The 22,484-nt window shown below is 32.5% G+C and overlaps 1 protein-coding gene across 1 annotated transcript in view; it reads left to right on the top strand.

The window, feature by feature from the left end:
- Window positions 1-10,624: 10,624 nt before the first annotated feature.
- LOC127714522 (adhesion G protein-coupled receptor L4-like) overlaps window positions 10,625-22,484 on the top strand; it is a 115,702-nt gene continuing 103,842 nt past the window's right edge. The window contains exon 1 of the mRNA XM_052220607.1: window positions 10,625-10,869. Coding sequence (XP_052076567.1) covers window positions 10,794-10,869 — 76 coding nt within the window. The 5' untranslated portion in view covers window positions 10,625-10,793. The remainder of the gene's footprint in view (window positions 10,870-22,484) is intronic.

The raw sequence follows: 22,484 nt of genomic DNA on the forward strand, positions 1-22,484 counted from the left end.
TTTCATAATCTGTCCAATGCTTAATGTCGGAAATCCGCAAGTTAGTCTATTTGTCTTATTTTATTACTGTGCAATGTATATTATATAATCTGTATACAAGTATGCGACACTTTAATAAAATAAATTATTCTAATTATTTATTATTATTATTATTGTTATTCTATCAAATAATAATTAAAAAAAAAACATTAAGAGACCAAAGAAAATACTTACCACAAATACACAATTATTAATCAAGAGGCCGACCGTGCGAGACCCTCATGAGTAGTCAAGGTCTTGAACACCTCCTAGTAATCGAAAATCAGCATGGAAGTGAGCACTTTAATCATTACATTATTGTTTTTTTAATTACAAAAATAAGTAAATACATAATAATGTCAGTTGCTATTTAACGCGTCACAATGAATACATTCAATATAAACATATCCACAATGCCGTCATAATGTATCTTTATGCATGCACATGTATCAAATGTATTTTTATACATATACATGTACAGATATCAAAATTAATGCATCTTTATGCAGATACATGCATCAAATGCATCCTATACATTTCATTTCATGAAATAAAAATAATTTAACAAACATGTAGAAGTAAATAAATAAAAATTAACATTTGATTAAGTCAAAAATATCTTATTATGTAATCCGTTAATTTGTTTTGTTTCACTTTCCGTTAAAATCGTGCACATTTTATTATATATAAATTGTGTTCACCACAACAGACAAGTCATTTATAAAACGGGTCTGTTTATTTTACATTGCATAAAATTGACACATATTTTTTTACATTATTTAGAATCTCATTTACGCATTCAGTTCAAAAAGATATCTTCTATTTAGAACGATAATATTAATGGAACAAGATACCAGAGAATTATGATTGAAATACCTTTTTCTATGTCACGGAAAGAAAAAAAGAAAACATTACTGCGATGCAAGGAACCAGTTAGCAAGGATGAGGCTTTGTAATAGAAAAGTCTACCAATGTGCGTGCGTTTGTTGTTAATTGTGATAGTTTTCCTACGTTGATCGCACATGAAGTATTATTCAGGACAAATGCTATACCATGTCCTAACTGTGATTTAAGATTTGTAAAAATATGCTGGGGAGGGATGTGGCAACAATAATCTTAAAATTTGTTGAATTCTATTTAGTGTCAGTTTTAGTTGTATGTTTGTAGACAGTTATGTTCGTCGGACAAAGAGGCATAACTTAGACATAAATATGTAGCAACAGTATGTTTACTAATATTGGTGTTGTGCTCTTTTTTACATGTACTCAATAGAAAAGAAAATGAAACAAAAAAGGGAAAAGTGAAGGCCTTAATAATATCAAAAATCTATCTATATAATTATGAATGCTACAAACCTTTTCGAGCAATTTCATTGTTATTCAACGCAAAATAGTTATCTAAAATACCTAAGACGATCTCATTTCGTACACGATCTCTTTTTCATAATTATTATACCCCAAACTTATTTACTAGGAGTATGTATTTATAGTGGAAAATCCATTAACTAAAACTTAACCGGCTGTGACTAATAAGAAACACTTTCTAAGAACCAGCGGCCAATACTAGGATCTAGAAAAAAAAAACAAGTTGCATGCGACATAGCAGAATTAACATTCTAAAATATATAACTAGAAAGAATTAAATTACATTTAATGTGCCGATCATTTGTACCTCCATAGTCTTTGGTTAATATTCGGAAACAATCTTGGAAAGCGTGGCAACTATTTGAATTTATATTAAGTACATACTTATATATGTTACTTATAGGGGACCTTTACTGCTGTTTTGCTCTTTGATTCTTTTTACATTCATCACCCGTTGAAAAAGGGGCTCCAACAGCTTATCTTACGGTATTGGTCATTGTTCAACGTTCTTCTTGTACAATGTAAATACGACATGTTTTATGTGTCTTTCGAAATTCAACATACCATCTTATCCAAGTTGCACGCCATTGTTTTAACCGTTTGATCCCGTTCTTCCCACTTTGCAATACTAATGTATTTGATTTATTTAGAATCATTCGTCCTAATTATACAATAAATATTTGCCACTGGACGTTAACATGGTTAAGGGAGTAATCAGTTTCATTGAGTAACCAATGTGAATTTGAATCTTGTATGAATTGCTGTCTTGGTATTCCTACAATATTTCCTAATTGTGATATTTATAGTAAAACTAATCGAAGAATTGAAATATAGAAAAATATTGAACGAGTAACCGAATAACACATTAGTTTACGACTACGCGTACTTTTGATACGGTCTTTTGTCCACGAAGAAGTTTTTGTCCAAGTTTCGTTAAATTCAATGAAGAGTTGACAAAGTTATTGATGTCTAAAATAAAAGCAAACCACAAACTAAACCTGAATGTTGACCACGCCAGCAATGAGACGATGGAATGAAGGATGGTTATGTCTTATTGCTCCGACTTTTTGCGCAGGGGAGACAAGCAGTCGTTGGTAAAGGGAAATAACCCATATAACGAGTCAATTGATTATTTCGGTCATTCAGCTTTAAGGTCGTCCTTATTTTGCTGATTAGTTTTTGATGGTGACGGTTTCCCTCCATCTACTATTATAGTTTCCCGGAAAACGAAAAAATACGTAAGGTTTTCAGTGAACTACAAGAGGAGTCGACAACTACTACTAATTGAACAGACTCTTTTCTCAAAAATTGTGTTCGCCGTTGCTTTGTTTTCGTAATCGAAAGCATCCCAAAGAACTGATGATAACGAAAATTCATGAGAATAATGGGTCTTAATTATAAAGACAAGAGAAAATGGGCGAAAATATAAAGATTAGAGAAGAATGGGCATACAAATTTAAAGTATACAGACCATTGCATGCATTATCGTCGAGGCTGCAGTATTTGGTGTGTTAAGCACACTCGGATATACATAAAAGGATTGGTTGATTACTCAATTTTCAGTAGCGAACATTACATGCATATTAAGGACGAACCAAATTAACAATAATTTCAAAAATTGACTGGGATAAATGGCAGGAAATTTGCACTGATACTAGAAAATAAGGCATAGAGTTCGTTGAATAGGTGTATTCATTTGACCTTACAACAGGCAAGCTCCGGACATCTCAGAGAGCTGTTGCAAGGATTGTTTAACACGCTTCCTTCACGATTTGTCGGATTTATTGTTTCAATTTCGATACGACGTGGCTACGTATTTATACATCCCACACAGCCAATCAATACTGTCAGACGGTAGAAGTTCATAGACCAGATATGAAACTTTTGTCTGATCAAAGTTCAACATTTAGGTTTGAATAAGACGATATGGGAAATACTTTAATGAGACAGCAACCCAACGACACTCAAAAACCAAAACATCTAGAGGTCAATTCACAGACATAAACAGTAGACAGACTCAAATAGAGAGAAAAAGCTTACAGAACGCGGTTGCCTGTTGTAAATAAGTTATTAACAAAAATACCAAATAACTCCAAGGAAATTCAAAACGAAAATTAAGTCCCTTATCAAATGGCAAACTAAAAAGCTCAAACACATCAAACGAATGGAAAACAATTATCATATTCTTGACTTGGTACAGACATTTCCTTATGTAGAAAATGGTGGATTAAACCTGGTTTTATAGCTAGCTAAACCTCTCACTTATATGACCGTCGCTTAACATTCCATTGTATTGACAACAATGTGTGAACAAAACAAACAGACATATTTTGGTATTAATATTGGTTCACTCATAGGGTCTTTGCATCGGAAATAAACACATTTATTCTGAAATCAGTTCTTGGCATGATACGGGTTATGTTCTTCTCATATATTTTATGATGTTATGATACTAAACCCCTAACGGAAGGGATTGTGCTTGATTTTCATATGTTGAAGACATCATCCTTCAATCAGTTTAATTGAGGTCTGGAGCTGGCATGTCAGTAACTGCTAGTAGTCCTTTGTTAATTTATGTATCATTGTCATTTTGCTTAGTTTCTTTTGTTACCTATTCTGACATCGGACTCGGACTTCTTTTAAACTGAGTTTTATTGTGCGTATTGCTGTTTGTTTGTTTATTCTACATTGGCTACAGGTATAGGGGGAGGGTTGAGATCTCACAAAACATGTTTAACCCCGACGCACTTTTGCGCCTGTCCCAAGTCAGGAGCCTCTGGCCTTTGTTAGTCTTGTATATTTTTTTTAATTTTAGTTCATTTATTTGTATTGGAGTTTAGTGTGACGTCCATTTTCATTGAACTAGTCATATTTTTGTTTAGGGGGCAGCTGAAGCCCGCCTCCGGGTGCGGGACTTTCTCGCTGTGTTGAAGACCCATTGGTGGCCTTCGGCTTTTTTCAGCACTTTGGTCGGGTCGTTGTCTCTTTGACACATTCCTCATTTCCATTTTCAATTTTATAAAAGGGTAAAAATGTCAAAAATAGGGGTACAGCAGTCAAAATTGTGCTATAATCTTAATCACTCATGATAAAAACAAACAAATATGTCAACAAAGAAAAACAAGATGGCATATAGGCAGTATTTTAATACTGTTGATACCTTGACTTTCTGAATATTAAAGACATAATTTCTAGTACAGAGTGTGACGACTAAATCTTAGTGCAGAGTGTGACAACTAAATTTTAGTGCAGTCTGTGACGACTAAATGTTAGTGCAGGGTGTGACGACTGAATTTTAGTGCAGGGTGTGACGACTAAATGTTAGTGCAGGGTGTGACAACAAACAACATAGAACTTGAGAAAGTATACCTTGACGTTCAGGATTTACTTATATCTATATATTATTTGACGTTTGAAAGAAATCAGCAGTATTTGATCTGTCTTCTTAGATTTTTCAAACAGTCCGATTTTCTGCATTTAAACATCGAGAATGAATTAGTTGACCCTAAAAAGGACCCTTGATGATTATTGTTTGCTAGATGTCCAGTGGCAAATATTTCATGCAATTTCAAAATAAATCCAGATATAGGTTCTGTATTGTTGGTCAACCGGGATATTGGTTGGAAATTTAGACAACCACTTGGACTGCTGATACATGCATGTTAGATAGGGATATACATGTTGACTTTCAACAGAACACTCACGTATACGGTATCGTCGAAGAGTTGTTTAAAGGTTTCTTGAACGTGCAGAGTCAGTTGGACATTGTATACACCAGACACAGGTGCGGATCCAGCCATTTAAAAAAAGGAAAAAAGGGGGGGGGGGTTCCTTATTATTATGACGATTTTTTTCTAATTCAATTATTGCCATCATGATATTAACTTAACAATTAAAAAATCAATTTCGAGTCATTAGAATTATTTACTTGACCTTAGTAATGCCTTATATATAAACGAATATATCTGATAAATATTGTACTATTTACTTACATTAAAAGTGTATATGACTGACTGACATCAATTGTTCACGGTGTGTTCGATTTGAACTCGTAAACGCCCGGATTAATTTGCATTGGGATGAAACAGCCAGCTAATGGTGGCATTTTCATCGCATTATACAAATGCATAGAAATGTCATGTCAATTAATTATTTCGAGTTTAAACAACATTTTAAATAATTTAAAATATTGTCTATATATTTGTATATTACCTCTAAAAGGCGACATGCGTCAATACAAACTAATTGATTAATAGGGCAATAGGAAGCAATGTGAACATGGGACGTACGATAAATGTATTATCAAATAGAGAAAATATGACACATTTGTCTATTTGTATAATATACAATGAAAGGTGATGATATTAAAATAGAAGCATGTAATATTGTGATAATGCGACCTTATAATTCTTCAAAATATTAACATGGGGCCTGGTTTTTTTGTTGTTCGGTAGTGAGCCAGAAGAGATCCATTTCTGTTTTTTTTGTTTTTGTTTTTGTGTTTGCATTTCGAAGATCTTCTGTCGTCTCTCTTCTATCTCCTCCTTTTAAAAAAGTAGATAAGACGGCAGAGGCACATAACAAACATGGCGTCGTTTACTATAAATGTTATTAATAAATTTGTGAATGCAGATATAATAGAATGTGAGTTGTGCGATAAACGTTTTTATGGTATGTCAGCCTTTATAGGGCATCCTTGTAAGAACAATAAGCCGGATGAAGATAAATATTTGCTTGCAATACTGTTATATTTCTAAGATACGAGTTAAAACGTCTGCTTAATAGTAGTTCAGACTTCTATAAAATATAATCACATCTTTCTTGTCTATTTTTTACATTTTCCGTCTGATAATCCATAAAAAAAAAAAGCAATGAAAATATCCGATGAAAAATGAAAAAAAAGAAGAAAAAAATCGATGGTTTTATATTATAGAACTAGCCAGACAATAACAGTAAATGTGCGACAATTTAATATTCTGGGAAGGGGGAGGGGGCAGGAGGATATTTTCTCTCGGATTTATTCATATTTATCTGTCGCTCTGCATGCCTATATTTCCAGTTCTTATTCAAAATTTTCATGTACCCCCACCCCGCTCCCCTTTCATAAAAAAAAATCATACGATTGTCTCCATATTTTACACAACGTTAAATTGATTAATTATTGGTTGTTCATTTTTAAACGTCCAGTGGCAAATATTTCATGCATGTTCAGGACGACACCAGTTTAAAAGTCGGGTATATTATATAAAAATTAGGAGATGGGTGCTGCAGTGCCAATGAAACAACATTCCACCAGAGTTCAAATGAAGTGGATGTGAGCGATTATAGGCAACCGTACGGCCTTCAACAATGCGTAAAAATCCATACCGAATAGTCAGAAAAACAAATATGACAGACATAAACCAACGACAACCACTGAACTGCAGGCTCCTAGCTTCGGACAGGCACATAAAAACTGTTGCGGGGTCAGACAAGTTTTTGAGCGGTTAACTCTCCCCTAACCTTTTACAGTGGTGTAACAGCACAAAATAAGAACAAACTGTAAAAAACAGTTGCATTGACTTAACCCAAAAGATCGGTACGAGACACCCAAACAACTAACACGAAAACAACATACAAAAAGCAACGATATAAAGAGTACCCTCAGTTACTGAAAGCTAGTTCAAAACCAATTACAATTGAAAAATAAATCATGTTGTCCCAGACTAAAGTATCAATCAGTACACAAACAACGGATTTAGAGAAGACAGTCTGAGAAACGCAGACATCAAATACATTGTATACATAATATCTTTCATATATTACATAAATAATCAAGTTTGGTTACTTTAAAATTATTTTGATATATAGACAATAAGATGTCTTTTTCAATCATATACCAGACAAATGATATTCAATCGTATTACATCCACTTCATTTTAACTTTGGTGGATAGTTGTGTCATTGGCAATCATACCACACGAAGATTGTTCCTGAAAATGAAATGGTTGGAGCTTTAAGTCGGATTGGTTTAGATAATTAAGTTAGGAAAGCATTTTAAGAACCAACCAATTTCTTTGTTTTTACATTTATTAAATAATTATAACAATGCCAAAACAGAGCACAATATTACAGTCATGTCTTTCGAATGAGCTGACGTGACTGGATTTTCTAATAAATCATCGTAAACTTCAGTTATGTCTTCCAAAATAAACAATTCTGCTATTTCGACGCCAAATTGAATTAGTGTTTTACTGCTTCTTCTTCAAAATACCTCCACTAGTCCAGATTCATTTTTCTGGACTCTTCACAAGAAGATATTCTGACGATGTACAGAAGAGAGCAATACATAGCGCCCGTGGAGTAAGGATAATGTACTTTTTTGTTGATTCAATGCTAAGCATATGGGAATTTTATATAAAAAAAAAAAATCCATAGGCTTTCCCCTTGTAATCCTATATTTCAAATTGACAATTCGGTGTTTAATGGATAGAGGATTATTGCATGCAGTGGAACGATTTCCCTAAAACAAGTATATAAATAAAGAAATTGGTTAAAGGGAATTTAGCTGTCAAATTTATAACAAACTAAAACGTATATACAAATTGCAAAAAGTCTAAAATAAACAATTAACAATGCATGGACTCGACAATATGTATCAACATTTCATGTGTATTTTTGTCTAGACGTCATCTAATTGATTATCGAGATGACCTCCGAAGACTGCCGACGGTCATACATCCCATATAAATATAGATATAAATATGAATAGATAGAAACCATGAGCAATTGGATTTTTCTAGGTCTGTTTGATTTAATATTGTAAGTCAAAAAGTATGTTTCTCATCGATTTTTAACTGTATAAGAATGATAGTTTGTGGATCGAATCAGTCAACCAAATGGTTCATCCTTATTTCAACTTCAATGTTGACATTCTTCTCCTTTTCATAGCTGAATACATGCGTAACCTATCTCCAGCTATGGGGTAAACTTGAAGGTCACATGAATACAGATTTAATGAGATCGAATTATTCACTTGCAAGTGAATAATTCATTAGCAATGTTTCTCAGCTTATTTTGACATTTTTAAATCAAATTGGCTGCTAAAAGCGAATTAATAAATCTCTGTAATAAAGGTTGCGGGTTTTATGCAAAAATTTTGGCTTTATTTGTCACCAAATCCCCATTTTTTATTAAATGCAATAAAATATTTAACAGTATTGCTTTGAACAACCTTTCCCTTTGATATATGTACAAAATGGCACGTCACTTTTATTCTCTATTTTTACTTTTTGGATATTGTTGTACTTTGAAAATTTCGTACTACACAGGCCTACAGAAGGGGTCACCAACCGTTAATAATTTCCTTGGAAATGAACTTTAAATTATAAATAGTCGTATCTACTAGCTATCTGGGATTAAATTCACAATGAACAAATTAGGCCGTTGTTTTTCTCTATTGAAATTTTTCATATTTTTAATGTCGGTGCCTTTCATTGCCGACTAAACGGTATGGGATTTCTCATTGTTGAAGGCCGTACGGTTGTCTATAATTGCTCACATCCACTTCATTTGAACTTGGGTGATTAGTTGTCTCATTGGCAATCATACCACATCTCCTTTTTATTATATATATTGGTCATAATAATCCGTGAGCTGAGTCGGTTTCCTTGTTACACTCTTTTAAGTCAAGTACTCTTCTGCGCAGTACCACTCACGTTTGTAGTAATGTTATATAAATGTGAAAAACAGAGATGTGGAGTTAACATTGAGATAAAACAGTTACCCCGCAACAGAAAAAGTGAAATATAATCCAATATGATATAATTTAAAAACAGAATGGAAACGGGGAATGTGGCAAAGAGACAACAACCTGACCAAAGAGCAGAAAGCAGAGAGAAAATCCCGCACCCGGAGGCCATACATTTCAGTTTTCATTTCAAAAATAATGTTATATTCTTTATATGTGTTCTCGCAATTCGTTCTATTATCGCTGATGTACGTGTATATGTATCCCCCTTTTTTATTAATATTCATAATATGGAGGAAAACCTGTTTTGAGTGTGTATGTCCACAGTTGGTTTTCATGTGAACATATCGATCTACTGTCACTTTCCAAACATTTGATGCCAGACTTCTCTAATGTAGGTTGATCAAGAAAATATGTTTACCGCACTGTAATGGGTGTCATTTTATAGGAGTAACAAGACGGGTGTCACATGTGGAGCAGTATTTGCTAACCTTTCCGGAGCACGATAGATCACCCCCTGTTTTTATTACGGTTCGTGTTGCTCAGTCTTTAGTTTTCTAGGTTGTGTTTGGTGTACTGTTGTTGGTCTTTTGGCCAATTTCTTTGTTCGTTTAAGGCGTTGTCAGTTTTTTTTCGACATATGGGTTTGAATGTTACGTTGGTATCCTTTACCTCTCTTTCATTACAATCATTCATAATATATGTCTACATAAATTGGTCATATCTTAAGAGTTAGACAAGAGAAATTTTAATCCGGTATGTATGACGCCTTGATTCGACCAATTAACGATTTTTAAATAGGAATAACACGCCAAGTGTCATAATTGGATCATGACCAAGTGACCCTTCTGTAGCACCTAAGTTTACCTGGCTTTTGTTTGAGTGTGTTTGTACTTTAGTTTAGTGTGTGGTGTTTTTTGGACTGTTTTCTTCTTCCTGGATTATCCTTAAACCACGATGCTGTCTTTTTTCTTCAACAACTTCGTTTTCTTCATTTATCTTCTCATTTTTTTGTCAGTGCCACAAAAAGCGAGTTGTAAAGACTCTTTGTAACAATATATCAAGCATTAAAGATTTTTTAAGAAAAAATGCAGAACAAAAGCTTAGCTGAGTGTATGATTTTTTTTCCATAGTAACTTTTAAATTACGAACTTTATACCTCTTACGAAGAATTTCAAATTCAGGATTTGAACTTATATGCATTTTTTTCAGTAATAATCCTAGCGTTCTATGATACTATAAAATCGCTCTTTTTGGCACATTGTCAAGTATTTTATCAATCATTTATCAATTCGGCATCGTCAATTATTTTACTTTTGTTTGCAGTTTTACACAGATAACCGTCATTAATTTAAAATTAATCGTTGATAAAATTCCGAGAAAGGACTTTTAATTTCCATTTAAATTTAATTTAGTAATTTCCTTGTAATGATACTATTTTAATTCACCTGGATTATACACTTGCAAGTATCATATTTTATTTGAATAGAATTTAAAATTTAACCTAAATTCTTTATATTCTTGTCATAACTTGCACACCTGTTGCAGTTGTGTTACAATCTAAAAAGCGAAAAAGATAGAAAAAAGGGAAACTTAATGTATTCATTTCATATAACAAAAAAAAAAAACAATAAGACGTCAATGTGATAATCACAGCTTTGATTTGGACTTACTTTTTAAAAATGGAAATACACCTAGATTCAATAAATGTTTTACCATTCATCCTTGTTAATCTAGTGTTTACGTCAACGAAAACAGGTAAATAACTATTTCTGATCATACTATTCTTAGGAGTATTGAATTTAAAGAAGTATTCAATAAAATTGCATCAAATTTGTTTGAAATAACAATAACAATAAGCGATGAAAATACTAACAGTTAATTCTGAAATAAGAATGTAACTTTGATACTTAACTTCATTACACAATCTGCGTAGTGAACTCATACATTAGTTATTTCCAGCTAACTTCGAAAAATGTTTTTTCAAATGTCATGGCTACATGGTCCACAAGCTATTCCGTAAAAGCACTCGGAAAGACCTTTTGCAATTTGATATTCCATAGTTTTTGATTTTTTGTTTGTATTGCAACTTTTTTCTAAAAGATGATTTTATTCGTTTAGAAGTGTTTACAAGATATTAATATAACTAAACTATTCTAGTGAACCGTAGATATTTTTTCATTAATTTTGACCATAGTGACGTCGAAATTACATGTGATATTTTATGAATAAACAGTGGAAATTTTGAAAGTTGAATTATTTTTACTCTTGACCTTTTAAGAAAGGCAAAATATCACACCGGGATATCCATACTCACATCTAGAAAACATACTGACAATATGCCATGACAAAAAACGAAAAACTATCAACAGACAAACAACAGCAAACACAACGCATGCGCAATACCAAAAACTAAAGATTGAGCAAAAGAACCCCACCAAAAACAACGGTTGATCTCAGGAGCTCCGGAAAGGTAAGCAGATCCTCTCCACATGTGAGACCCGTGATATTACTCCTGTACGATACGTTGATAAGTTATATGAAGTGATAATTAAGGCATCACACAATAGCGGGATGATAACCAATTCTTGTCTCACCCTTAGACATCACCCAATTCGTGAAACATTGGTCATGTAAATTTTCTGAACCTGAAACTTAACCGAATGTGAAATTCTGAAACTATAATTTTTTTCATGACAAATGATAGACAATCGGTCACCGGTATAAATTACACCGACATTGAAAAAGTAACACATACATTGAAAAAGTAACACAGACATTGAATAAGTAACACATACATTGAAAACGTAACACAGACATTGAATAAGTAACACATACATTGAAAACGTAACACAGTCATTGAATAAGTAACACACAAATACATTGAAAACGTAACACAGACATTGAAAAAGTTACACATACATTGAAAAAGTAACACAGACATTGAATAAGTAACACATACATTGAAAAAGTAACACAGACATTGAATAAGTAACACATACATTGAAAACGTAACACAGTCATTGAAAAAGTAACACATACATTGCAAAAGTAACACAGACATTGAATAAGTAACACATACATTGAAAACGTAACACAGTCATTGAATATATAACACATACATTGAAAAAGTAACACATACATCGAAAAAGTAACACATACATTGAAAAAGTAACACAGACATTGAATAAGTAACACATACATTGAAAACGTAACACAGTCATTGAATAAGTAACACATACATTGAAAACGTAACACAGTCATTGAAAAAGTAACACATACATTGAAAAAGTAACACGTACATTGAAAAAGTAACACAGACATTGAAAAGTAACACAGACATCGAAAAAGTAACACATACATTGAAAAAGTAACACAGTCATTGAAAAAGTAAAAAGCAAACAGAACAACATTTAAAACTAAAACAAGAGCAATTCCACTCCTTAAAAACAAAACAAGGAGTGATCTCAGATGCTCCGAAAGGGGAAGCACATCCTCTCCACATGTGAGACCCGTGATATTACTCCTGTACGATACGTTGATAAGTTATATGAAGTGATAATTAAGGCATCACACAATAGCGGGATGATAACCAATTCTTGTCTCACCCTTAGACATCACCCAATTCGTGAAACATTGGTCATGTAAATTTTCTGAACCTGAAACTTAACCGAATGTGAAATTCTGAAACTATAATTTTTTTCATGACAAATGATAGACAATCGGTCACCGGTATAAATTACACCGACATTGAAAAAGTAACACATACATTGAAAAAGTAACACAGACATTGAATAAGTAACACATACATTGAAAACGTAACACAGACATTGAATAAGTAACACATACATTGAAAACGTAACACAGTCATTGAATAAGTAACACACAAATACATTGAAAACGTAACACAGACATTGAAAAAGTTACACATACATTGAAAAAGTAACACAGACATTGAATAAGTAACACATACATTGAAAAAGTAACACAGACATTGAATAAGTAACACATACATTGAAAACGTAACACAGTCATTGAAAAAGTAACACATACATTGAAAAAGTAACACAGACATTGAATAAGTAACACATACATTGAAAACGTAACACAGTCATTGAATATATAACACATACATTGAAAAAGTAACACATACATCGAAAAAGTAACACATACATTGAAAAAGTAACACAGACATTGAATAAGTAACACATACATTGAAAACGTAACACAGTCATTGAATAAGTAACACATACATTGAAAACGTAACACAGTCATTGAAAAAGTAACACATACATTGAAAAAGTAACACGTACATTGAAAAAGTAACACAGACATTGAAAAGTAACACAGACATCGAAAAAGTAACACATACATTGAAAAAGTAACACAGTCATTGAAAAAGTAAAAAGCAAACAGAACAACATTTAAAACTAAAACAAGAGCAATTCCACTCCTTAAAAACAAAACAAGGAGTGATCTCAGATGCTCCGAAAGGGGAAGCACATCCTGCCCCACATGTGGCAACCGTCGCGTTCCTCGTGTAAGTGCAAACCCAGTGATACAATGTACATCTTATTCGGTATGTCACATTCGAGGAAAAGAGGATGCCTTGGGTATGGAAGCCGGTTAGTGTCAGGTTGGAGTTATATTTTTAAGTCGTTATAACGACTTAGCTAACTTGTTATAACGACTTAGCTAAGTTGTTTAAACAACTTAGCTAACTTGTTTAAACAACTTAGCTAACTTGTTATAACAACTTAGCGAATCTATCTCGTTATAACAACTTAGCTAACTCGTTTAAACAACTTAGCTATTTTGTTATAACAACTTAGCTTACTTGTTTAAACAACTTAGCTAACTCGTTTAAGCAACTTAGCTAACTCGTTAAAACAACTTAGCTAAGTTGTTATAACGACTTAACTAATCTAACTCGTTATAACAACTTTACTAACTCGTTTAAACAACATAACTTTCTTGTTATAACAACTTAGCTTACTTGTTTTAACGACTTAGCTAACTCGTTTAAACAACTTGGCTAACTCGTTTAAACAGCTTAGCTTACTCGTTAAAACGACTTAGTTAACTTGTTTAAACAACTTAGTTAACTTGTAATAACAACTTAGCTAATCTATCTCGTTATAACAACTTAGCTAACTCGTTCAAACAACTTAGCTTTCTTATTATAACAACTTAGCTTACTTGTTTTAACGACTTAACAAACTCGTTTAAACAACTTAGCTAACTCGTTTAAACAAGTTGGCTAACTCGTTTAAACGACTTAGCTAACTTGTTTAAACAACTTAGCTAACTTGTTATAACAACTTAGCGAATCTATCTCGTTATAACAACTTAGCTAACTCGTTTAAACAACTTAGCTATCTTGTTATAACAACTTAGCTTACTTGTTTTAACGACTTAGCTAACTCGTTTAAACAACTTAGCTAAGTTGTTATAACAAGATAGCTAAGTTGTTTAAACGAGTTAGCTAAGTTGTTATAACGAGATAGATTCGCTAAGTTGTTATAAGAAGTTAGCTAAGTTGTTGAAACAAGTTAGCTAAGTTGTTTAAACAAGTTAGCTAAGTTGTTTAAACAAGTTAGCTAAGTTGTTTAAACAAGTTAGCTTAGTCGTTTTAACGAGTAAGCTAAGTTGTTAAAACGAGTTAGCTAAGTTGTTTAAACGAGTTAACTAAGTTGTTTAAACGAGTTACAATGTAGCTAAGTCGTTAAAACAAGTAAGCTAAGTTGTTATAACAAGATAGCTAAGTTGTTTAAACGAGTTCGCTAAGTTGTTATAACGAGATAGATTTGCTAAGTTGTCATAACAAGTTAGCTAAGTTGTTTAAACAAGTTAGCTAAGTCGTTTTAACGAGTTAGCTAAGTTGTTTAAACGAGTTAGCTAAGTCGTTCAAACGAGTTTGCTAAGTTGTTTAAACGAGTTAGCTAAGTAGTTAAAACAAGTAAGTTAAGTTGTTATAACAAGATAGCTAAGTTGTTTAAACGAGTTAATTAAGTTGTTATAACGAGTTAGATTAGTTAAGTCGTTATAACAACTTAGCTAAGTTGTTTAAACAAGTTAGCTAAGTCGTTTTAACGAGTTAGCTAAGTTGTTTAAACGAGTTAGCTAAGTTGTTTAAACAAGTAAGCTAAGTCGTTAAAACACGTTAGCTAAGTTGTTATAACAAGATAAATATGCTAAGTCGTTATAACAACTTAGCTAAGTCGTTATAACAAGTTAGCTAAGTCGTTATAACGACTTAAAAATTAAACTCCAACCTGACACTAACCGGCTTCCGTACTTGGGATTGTGGTTACGACAATTGAAATATATCTGTCGTCATTAATTTTGTGTAACAAATATTCCATGATGTTCAATCAACTCGTGATAAAGTCCGTAAAATTTAAATATATTTACTACTACTACTAATTGGGAACCGATGTCGGAAAGACAGATTTCCTTGTATTCGTCAATTTTTGTTGTAAGACACAGTCATGTTGTGACAAACCACTGCGTCGATTATTTTAACAAAATTGTATATAAATATTTCAAAATATTTTTAACATGCTTGAACTATGAACTCCGGTTATGCGACGTAATGATGTCACATGCGATTGTATTTAAATATTTTACATATAAACAGATAAGTATACACTGTAAATTTAGAACATACCTTTCAATACAAAATGAATTAATTTCTAAAGAAGGATAACTTTCAAGCATAGAATAACATATTCCTTATAATATATGTATTGCTTTCATTTTAGAAACATGTTATTTCACTTGGAGTAAAACGACCACTTCAGTCATGTGGAATTCAAGCAAAAATATTAAATCTGCATATGAAATGAGCCAAACATGTGATATTTTTTTTTTGAAAATGTTCGATTTTAAAAAAAAATATGATAACACATTTTTGGCGATATTACACTATAAAAATTGTTATACTAGATTTATAACTATTTTTAGAAGCAAATTTCTTTTTCATATACAGTAAATGTATAGAGTTTCTAAAAAATGTTTTTTTTGCTAAATCAGTACTTTGTAAAAACGTGTTCTTGGACACGGTTAGCACACCATGAATAATTATTTGATAAAATTATCATAACCAACAACCTGAAAAAGAAAGGAAGAAATAACAACGAGTAATTCAAAGTCATAAGTCGAAGATAAACTGAAAACACATTGGCAAATAACGAAAACTGAGCAAAAAACGAGTAACAGTCTACATAACAGTACAAAGAAGAAGACAAACGACTAATCAACACAAACTATTGGAACAGCTCATCTCGATCAGTTACATTTTAAGTAGTGTCATTTTACAGAATTCTTTTACGTTAGCTGTTTATATTAAACATAACATTTCTATCTGCATTTATTTTCCCTTTAATTGTCAATTTACCGCATTGAGATTAGTCCTAAAATAAATCTTAACTCATAGCTGTTATGTATGAAAAGCCACAGTGACCCGCCGATTATTTTTATAACATCCAAACAAAAAAAAAAATCTGCGGGACCCGCCGATTATTATCATTATTATAATAAAAATTGAACCAAAATTAATCGCCGGGGAATAGCCTAGTCAATTTAGCTGGAAGTCACAGTACATCAAAACAAAATGGCACATTTCATAGAGTACACCTGCTTCATATTGTATGGATGGCATGAGCTATGACTTTAAATTTAGATATATTATAACAATCATGTTTTTACAGTCTCAATTTATGCTATCATAATTCCAGTGGTTTATAGATATAAGAAGATGTGGTATGAGTGCTAATGAGACAACTCTCCATCCAAGTCACAATTTGTAATAAACCATTATAGGTCAAAGTTCGGTCTTCAACACGGAGCCTTGGCTCACACAGAACAGCAAGCTATAAAGGTCCCCAAAATGACTAGTGTAAAACCATTCAAACAGGAAAACCAACGGTCTAATCTATATAAAAAAACGAGAAACACTTGTGAACCACATCATAAAACGACAACCACTGAACATCAGGTTCCTGACTTAGGACAGGTGAAAACAAATACAGCGGGTTTAAACGTTTTAATAGGTACCAACCTTCACCCTTACCTGAAACAATAGTGTAACATCACAACATAGTACATGTAAGACACACTATACAATATCAATTGAAATGGCTTAACTCAATCAAAAGACATATTAACACAAACAAGGGAAAGGTATAATACATTTGTAATATACAGTAGAAGTGTATACAACTGAAGGTAACAAATATCAATTAAGGTGAATTAATTTGAGCATTCACACTCACAATCATGTGTAACCCCAACATATTCTATATGTGCCTACTCTAAGTCTGGAGCCTATAATTTGGTGATTGTCATGGAGCTAAATTGACTAGGCTATTCCCCGACGATTAATTTTGGTTCAGATTTTATTAAAATAATAATAATAATCGGTGGGTTCCGCAGATTATTTTTTGGTTTGGATTTTATAAAAAATAATCCGCGGGTCGTGATTTTTTAAAGCCGAAGATTTTATTATTGAAAATAATCGGCGGGCTCTTGATTAAAAGGCGAAGATTTTATAATTGATAATAATCGGTGGGGTCGTGAATTTTAAAAGCCGAAGATTTTATTATTGAAAATAATCGGCGGGTCTTTATTTTTAAAAGCCGAAGATTTTATAATTGATAATAATCGGCAATTTCTAAAAGCCGAAGATTTTATAATTGATAATAATCGGCAATTTCTAAAAGCCGAAGATTTATTTGTATCCATGTATTTCTAAGGGAAAAAATAATAATAATCGGGGGGTTCACTGTGGCTTTCCATAGAATTCTTTATTCGATAAAATACAATCCGTTTATTTTTCATCTACATTTTTCTAAAATTATTAAAAAATCGTTTTTACCTCATCACATGTAAAAAAAAATATGTTGTCAATGAGTGTCTGAATTATTAACCTTGAATTATAAACTGATCTATTAATCGCGTATAATTTATTGTGATTCTCGGAAAAGTTTGTATTTCAATTGTTTTGGGTTAATGTCCTGTAATGATACTATTTCCAATTTTAAAGGGAAAGTCCGCGATTTTTTACTTATCATCTAAATATGTTCATCTTAACATAAAAAACACATTCACAAAGTATTAAATTTATATTCTTTCTAATAACGGAGAAAATCAAGTATTTGTATCTTTTTTGGTTGACCTACGTCACTGGGTTGTGACGTTTTAACCCGATTTGTTGAATCATGGGAAAAAATAAAACCTGTTAAAGTCTTAATTGCTTATCAGAATTTTACGTAATTAAAAGAGCACAGATGACCGTTGGTCGTAGTTAATAACCACAATATAAGAATGAAAGAAAATGAATATGTGTGTGACCGGGCTGAAGTACGTTCACTATTCACTATTCACTTTTCACTATTCAAAATTCATGAATAGTGAACTGTGTTTTTTTGCACTATTCACTATTCAAGTTTATTCAAATTGAATAACTTTAATATTTACTTGTATATATAAAAATTAAAAAAAAGATGTGGTATGATTGCCAATAAGACAACTCTCTACAAGAGACCAAATGACACAGACATTAACAGCTATAGGTCACCATACGGCCTTCAACAATGTGCAAAGCCCATACCGCATAGTCAGCTATAAAAGGCCCAGAAATCACTAATGTAAAAAGAATCCAAACGAGAAAACTAGCGCCCTAATTATTGTACAAAAAAATGAACAAAAAACAAATATGTAATTTATATATAAAAACATGCTAGCGGGATCCCAACCATCCCCTAACCTGGGACAGTGGTATAGCAGATCAACATAAGAACCAACTATAATCAGAGTACTGAATTACTGAACATCGGATGACCGCAAGTTCTTGTGGATGGTCACAAGCACTTGTGAAAGTGAGGTTAATGTACAGAGATATATTTTTTTCTGAAACAAGTTCGTGCGTGGATGATGAATCTATTATATTGTAACAGATACATCTTAATATCTAGTATATATGTCTCTGATTGTAGTGAAAAAAATCAGTATACTCTGGTTTGTTGTTATATATTATATTAATATTTGTATATAACAGTTACATGTATATATCGTTTTCATCCATTTGTATATTATTCTATTCTTCTATTCTAATAATAGTGCATTGCAAGTGCATGGTGGACACTCTTCTGTAATAATTCGATTTTTCTAATAGATAGGATTGAAAAGGCTTTCATAATTTTCCGCAAACCATTCTTGAGATATTCTTCCGCATGCGTTAACACAATTCATCTAAACGAGTGAAAAGATATTAATGATTTTTACTTATATATATGTAGGACTCTAAAGTGCGATGGGGACGCTAAAGTGCGATGGTCACGCTAAAGTGCGATGGTATACGCTAAAGTGCGATGCCTCCATACGCTAAAGTCCGATGGTCCGCGAAAGTATAGACTTAAGAAACGTAGTTTGATTATGACGTTAACAGTCGTTTATACAAACCAAAAATGAGCATGCCGGAAGATAGATTAAGAATATTTGATTTTAAAACAACTTTTAAACTAAATATCCATGACTTAATTTTAGACCTAACCGTGCTTTTTCGGCAGAAGCAAATGTGTTATTTTTTTCGGGTGCTGAAAGAAGGAATTGTCTCCTGCAGTCAACCATTTTACTATATAGATACAAAATAGTATACACAGAGGTTTCCTGCTTCCATTGGAAGCGAACGGATACATTTAAATCATTGTTTATGTTGGAGTTTACTTTGCGGTCCCCGTTAAAATATTGTCGCTTTAAAAAGTAACATCGGTAAAATAAAGGTACATGTTTGCATGCGTAAATTGTCGGCTAAAAATATTAGTTTGTACATTATAGGAAAATATAACATGTATGTGTGGTCGCTACGAAAAAGGAGAAAACTAGGCGAACATTGCCTTTCTCTCACATTGATATTAAAGCTTGTACTAATAAATGTTACTTATTCCGACAATGAACGAATTTTTTATTTGTAATATACAATGACGACTGTAAGGGGAGGTGTTCACATTATTGGTAGACTGTGTGAACGGCAAGCTACGCTAATTATCCAAATATTTAATACGCCCCCAGTTGTTATATTTACAGGAAATGTAGTATTTTGTGACACCTATATTACCGTTTTAGCAATTATTACGTAGTCAGTCTTCTAGATTTAGAAACAATCACTTCAGCCTACCAGTGGATTATAATGCCTATCACATACTGTATGGTATACATTAGAATACTAGATTTTGCAAAAGGACTGTTTTTACATCTTATGTTCTTTAACGTTTTTAAAGCCCTCGAACCTTACCCTATTGGTCCATCGCACTTTAGCTTGGACGTTGCGCACGGTATTGGTGTCTCTTTGAAAAAATGCGACAGATAGCGGGTTATTCCAATTCAAGCTCTTTTTCTACACAATAAATATCCATGTTCTGCATATCATTCGAAAGGAAAGAAACCAAAAAAAATCAATGAAATAGATCATTTTGTGCTTTGTATATTTTGTAAAGAAAATTTTGCTCATTTTGATGCCCTTAACGTCATTTAAAGGTTGTCCCGCTGTTACAATTTTGTTTTTTGAGCGTCTTTGAAATCACGGTTCGGATTAATTAGTAGGTTAAATGTGATAAAACTTTACAACATGATTGTATACTATTGACGAAAAATGGTGTCATAGGCTTTTTTAACTGTGAGTGAAAGAAGATTGTCAGAAGCGCTGAGATAAGGAAGAGAAAAAATGTCCCATTTAGCTGCTCAGCTCCTATAAAAACTTTTTGCCTTCACTATTATAAGATATAACAGATGTAAGTGGCTTCTACTGATATCAGAAAATTTATACATATCCTAAAGAACGTATTTGAGTCATCAATATATAACTGTGGTCTTACTTTCAAAACATCGTCAGTTTTCCCGTGTCCAATAAAATGTCCCGATGGACAAAATGATACATAAAATAATTCGGAGGCTGTTTTTTAAACAAAATTTTACTTGATCTCCAATTGTTATCACCTTTTAACTGGTATGAATGGAAAATACATTTAATTTCCTCTAAAATGATATGATATATACTTTTGTTTGAGTTGCTGGTAGAAAATACGAAACCATCTTAGATGTCCAATGACATGTCCCCATCACTGTAATTTGACGTTCACGTCATGATAACGCTAAACTGTACATGACTTTTCTTGCATAATTGACATACAATTAATTACATGAAATAGTCTGATCTATATTAAATAAAGTTCTTGTTTAATATGCATCTAAGTAGATCTGCATTGTATAAATAATTAAAGATGGCGAAATATTTAACTCGGATACTCCGTAATAAAGAACAGGCCTTGCGGTCATAAAACTTTCTTATCGTACTCAGACTCAGAAATCAGGGCTCTCTGTCATAAAACTTAACTCGGAGTACACATTTTCTGCTCAAAACATCAGTATTTTGATTGGTTGATTTACTAGTCTAAGTGCGATAATCGTGCTCCAGGGCCATAAAAGTGAGACAAGTTTACATATGGTCACAGTCTCGTAAGATTATCTGTGAAATGAGTCGCTTGTGTTTACTGTTTACTATGAAAAAAAAGTTTATTACTTCTAGAAGTAATGTGTGGCAGAATGGAGTTTGTTGTCTCGAATCTCCAACAGAATTGCCTGCTACATAGGCATGCGATTCGACGAGTTAACAATTTTAATTGAAACTTTTCTTTTACATTAAATTGAGAGAGAGAAAAAGCAAATATGTGTTAGGGTAATAGTTGTCCGTCCGAAAAATATGATGGATTGCACACAAACATTTAGCAGGCTCCAGTGTATTAATTTACAGACACACCGAAGTACCTTTTAACCTAGATTTAGCTCCGTTTCGAAAAAAAAGTCACCATGCAATCTTCCACTCATCTTCCAAAATTTCTTTCAGTCTATATTTTTTGAAAGCGTATATTTTGCTGGAAGTTCAATATTCTTTGCATGTATAACCAATCGATAGAAAAAGTTAGAGAAAATATCAAATCCTCATAAATATACTATATTGAACACACTGTATGTATAATAAATTGACATCATATTTTCCTCTTTATTACCACTAAATCAACCACAAAATGTCTGCTGTGTGGGTTCGGTGGTTCTCTCCGAGCATTCCGGCTTCCTCCACCAATTAAAACTGAACAACATGAAATATCCAATAGTGCTAAATGTGGCGTTAACCACAAAAAAAAAAAACAATCAACCAATCTGCTGAGCGGAAATGTTCAATTTAAATGTATAGTAGATCTTTCTTTTTATCTTCGCAGAACGTCACAAAACATGACTGAACTATTGATTTTTATACTTGATAAGACAAAATCAACAAGAATGTGTCCATAGTACACGGATGTCCCACTCGCACT

This window comes from Mytilus californianus, unplaced genomic scaffold (assembly GCF_021869535.1).
Source record: "Mytilus californianus isolate M0D057914Y unplaced genomic scaffold, xbMytCali1.0.p SCAF_9, whole genome shotgun sequence".
Lineage (NCBI taxonomy): Eukaryota > Metazoa > Mollusca > Bivalvia > Mytilida > Mytilidae > Mytilus > Mytilus californianus.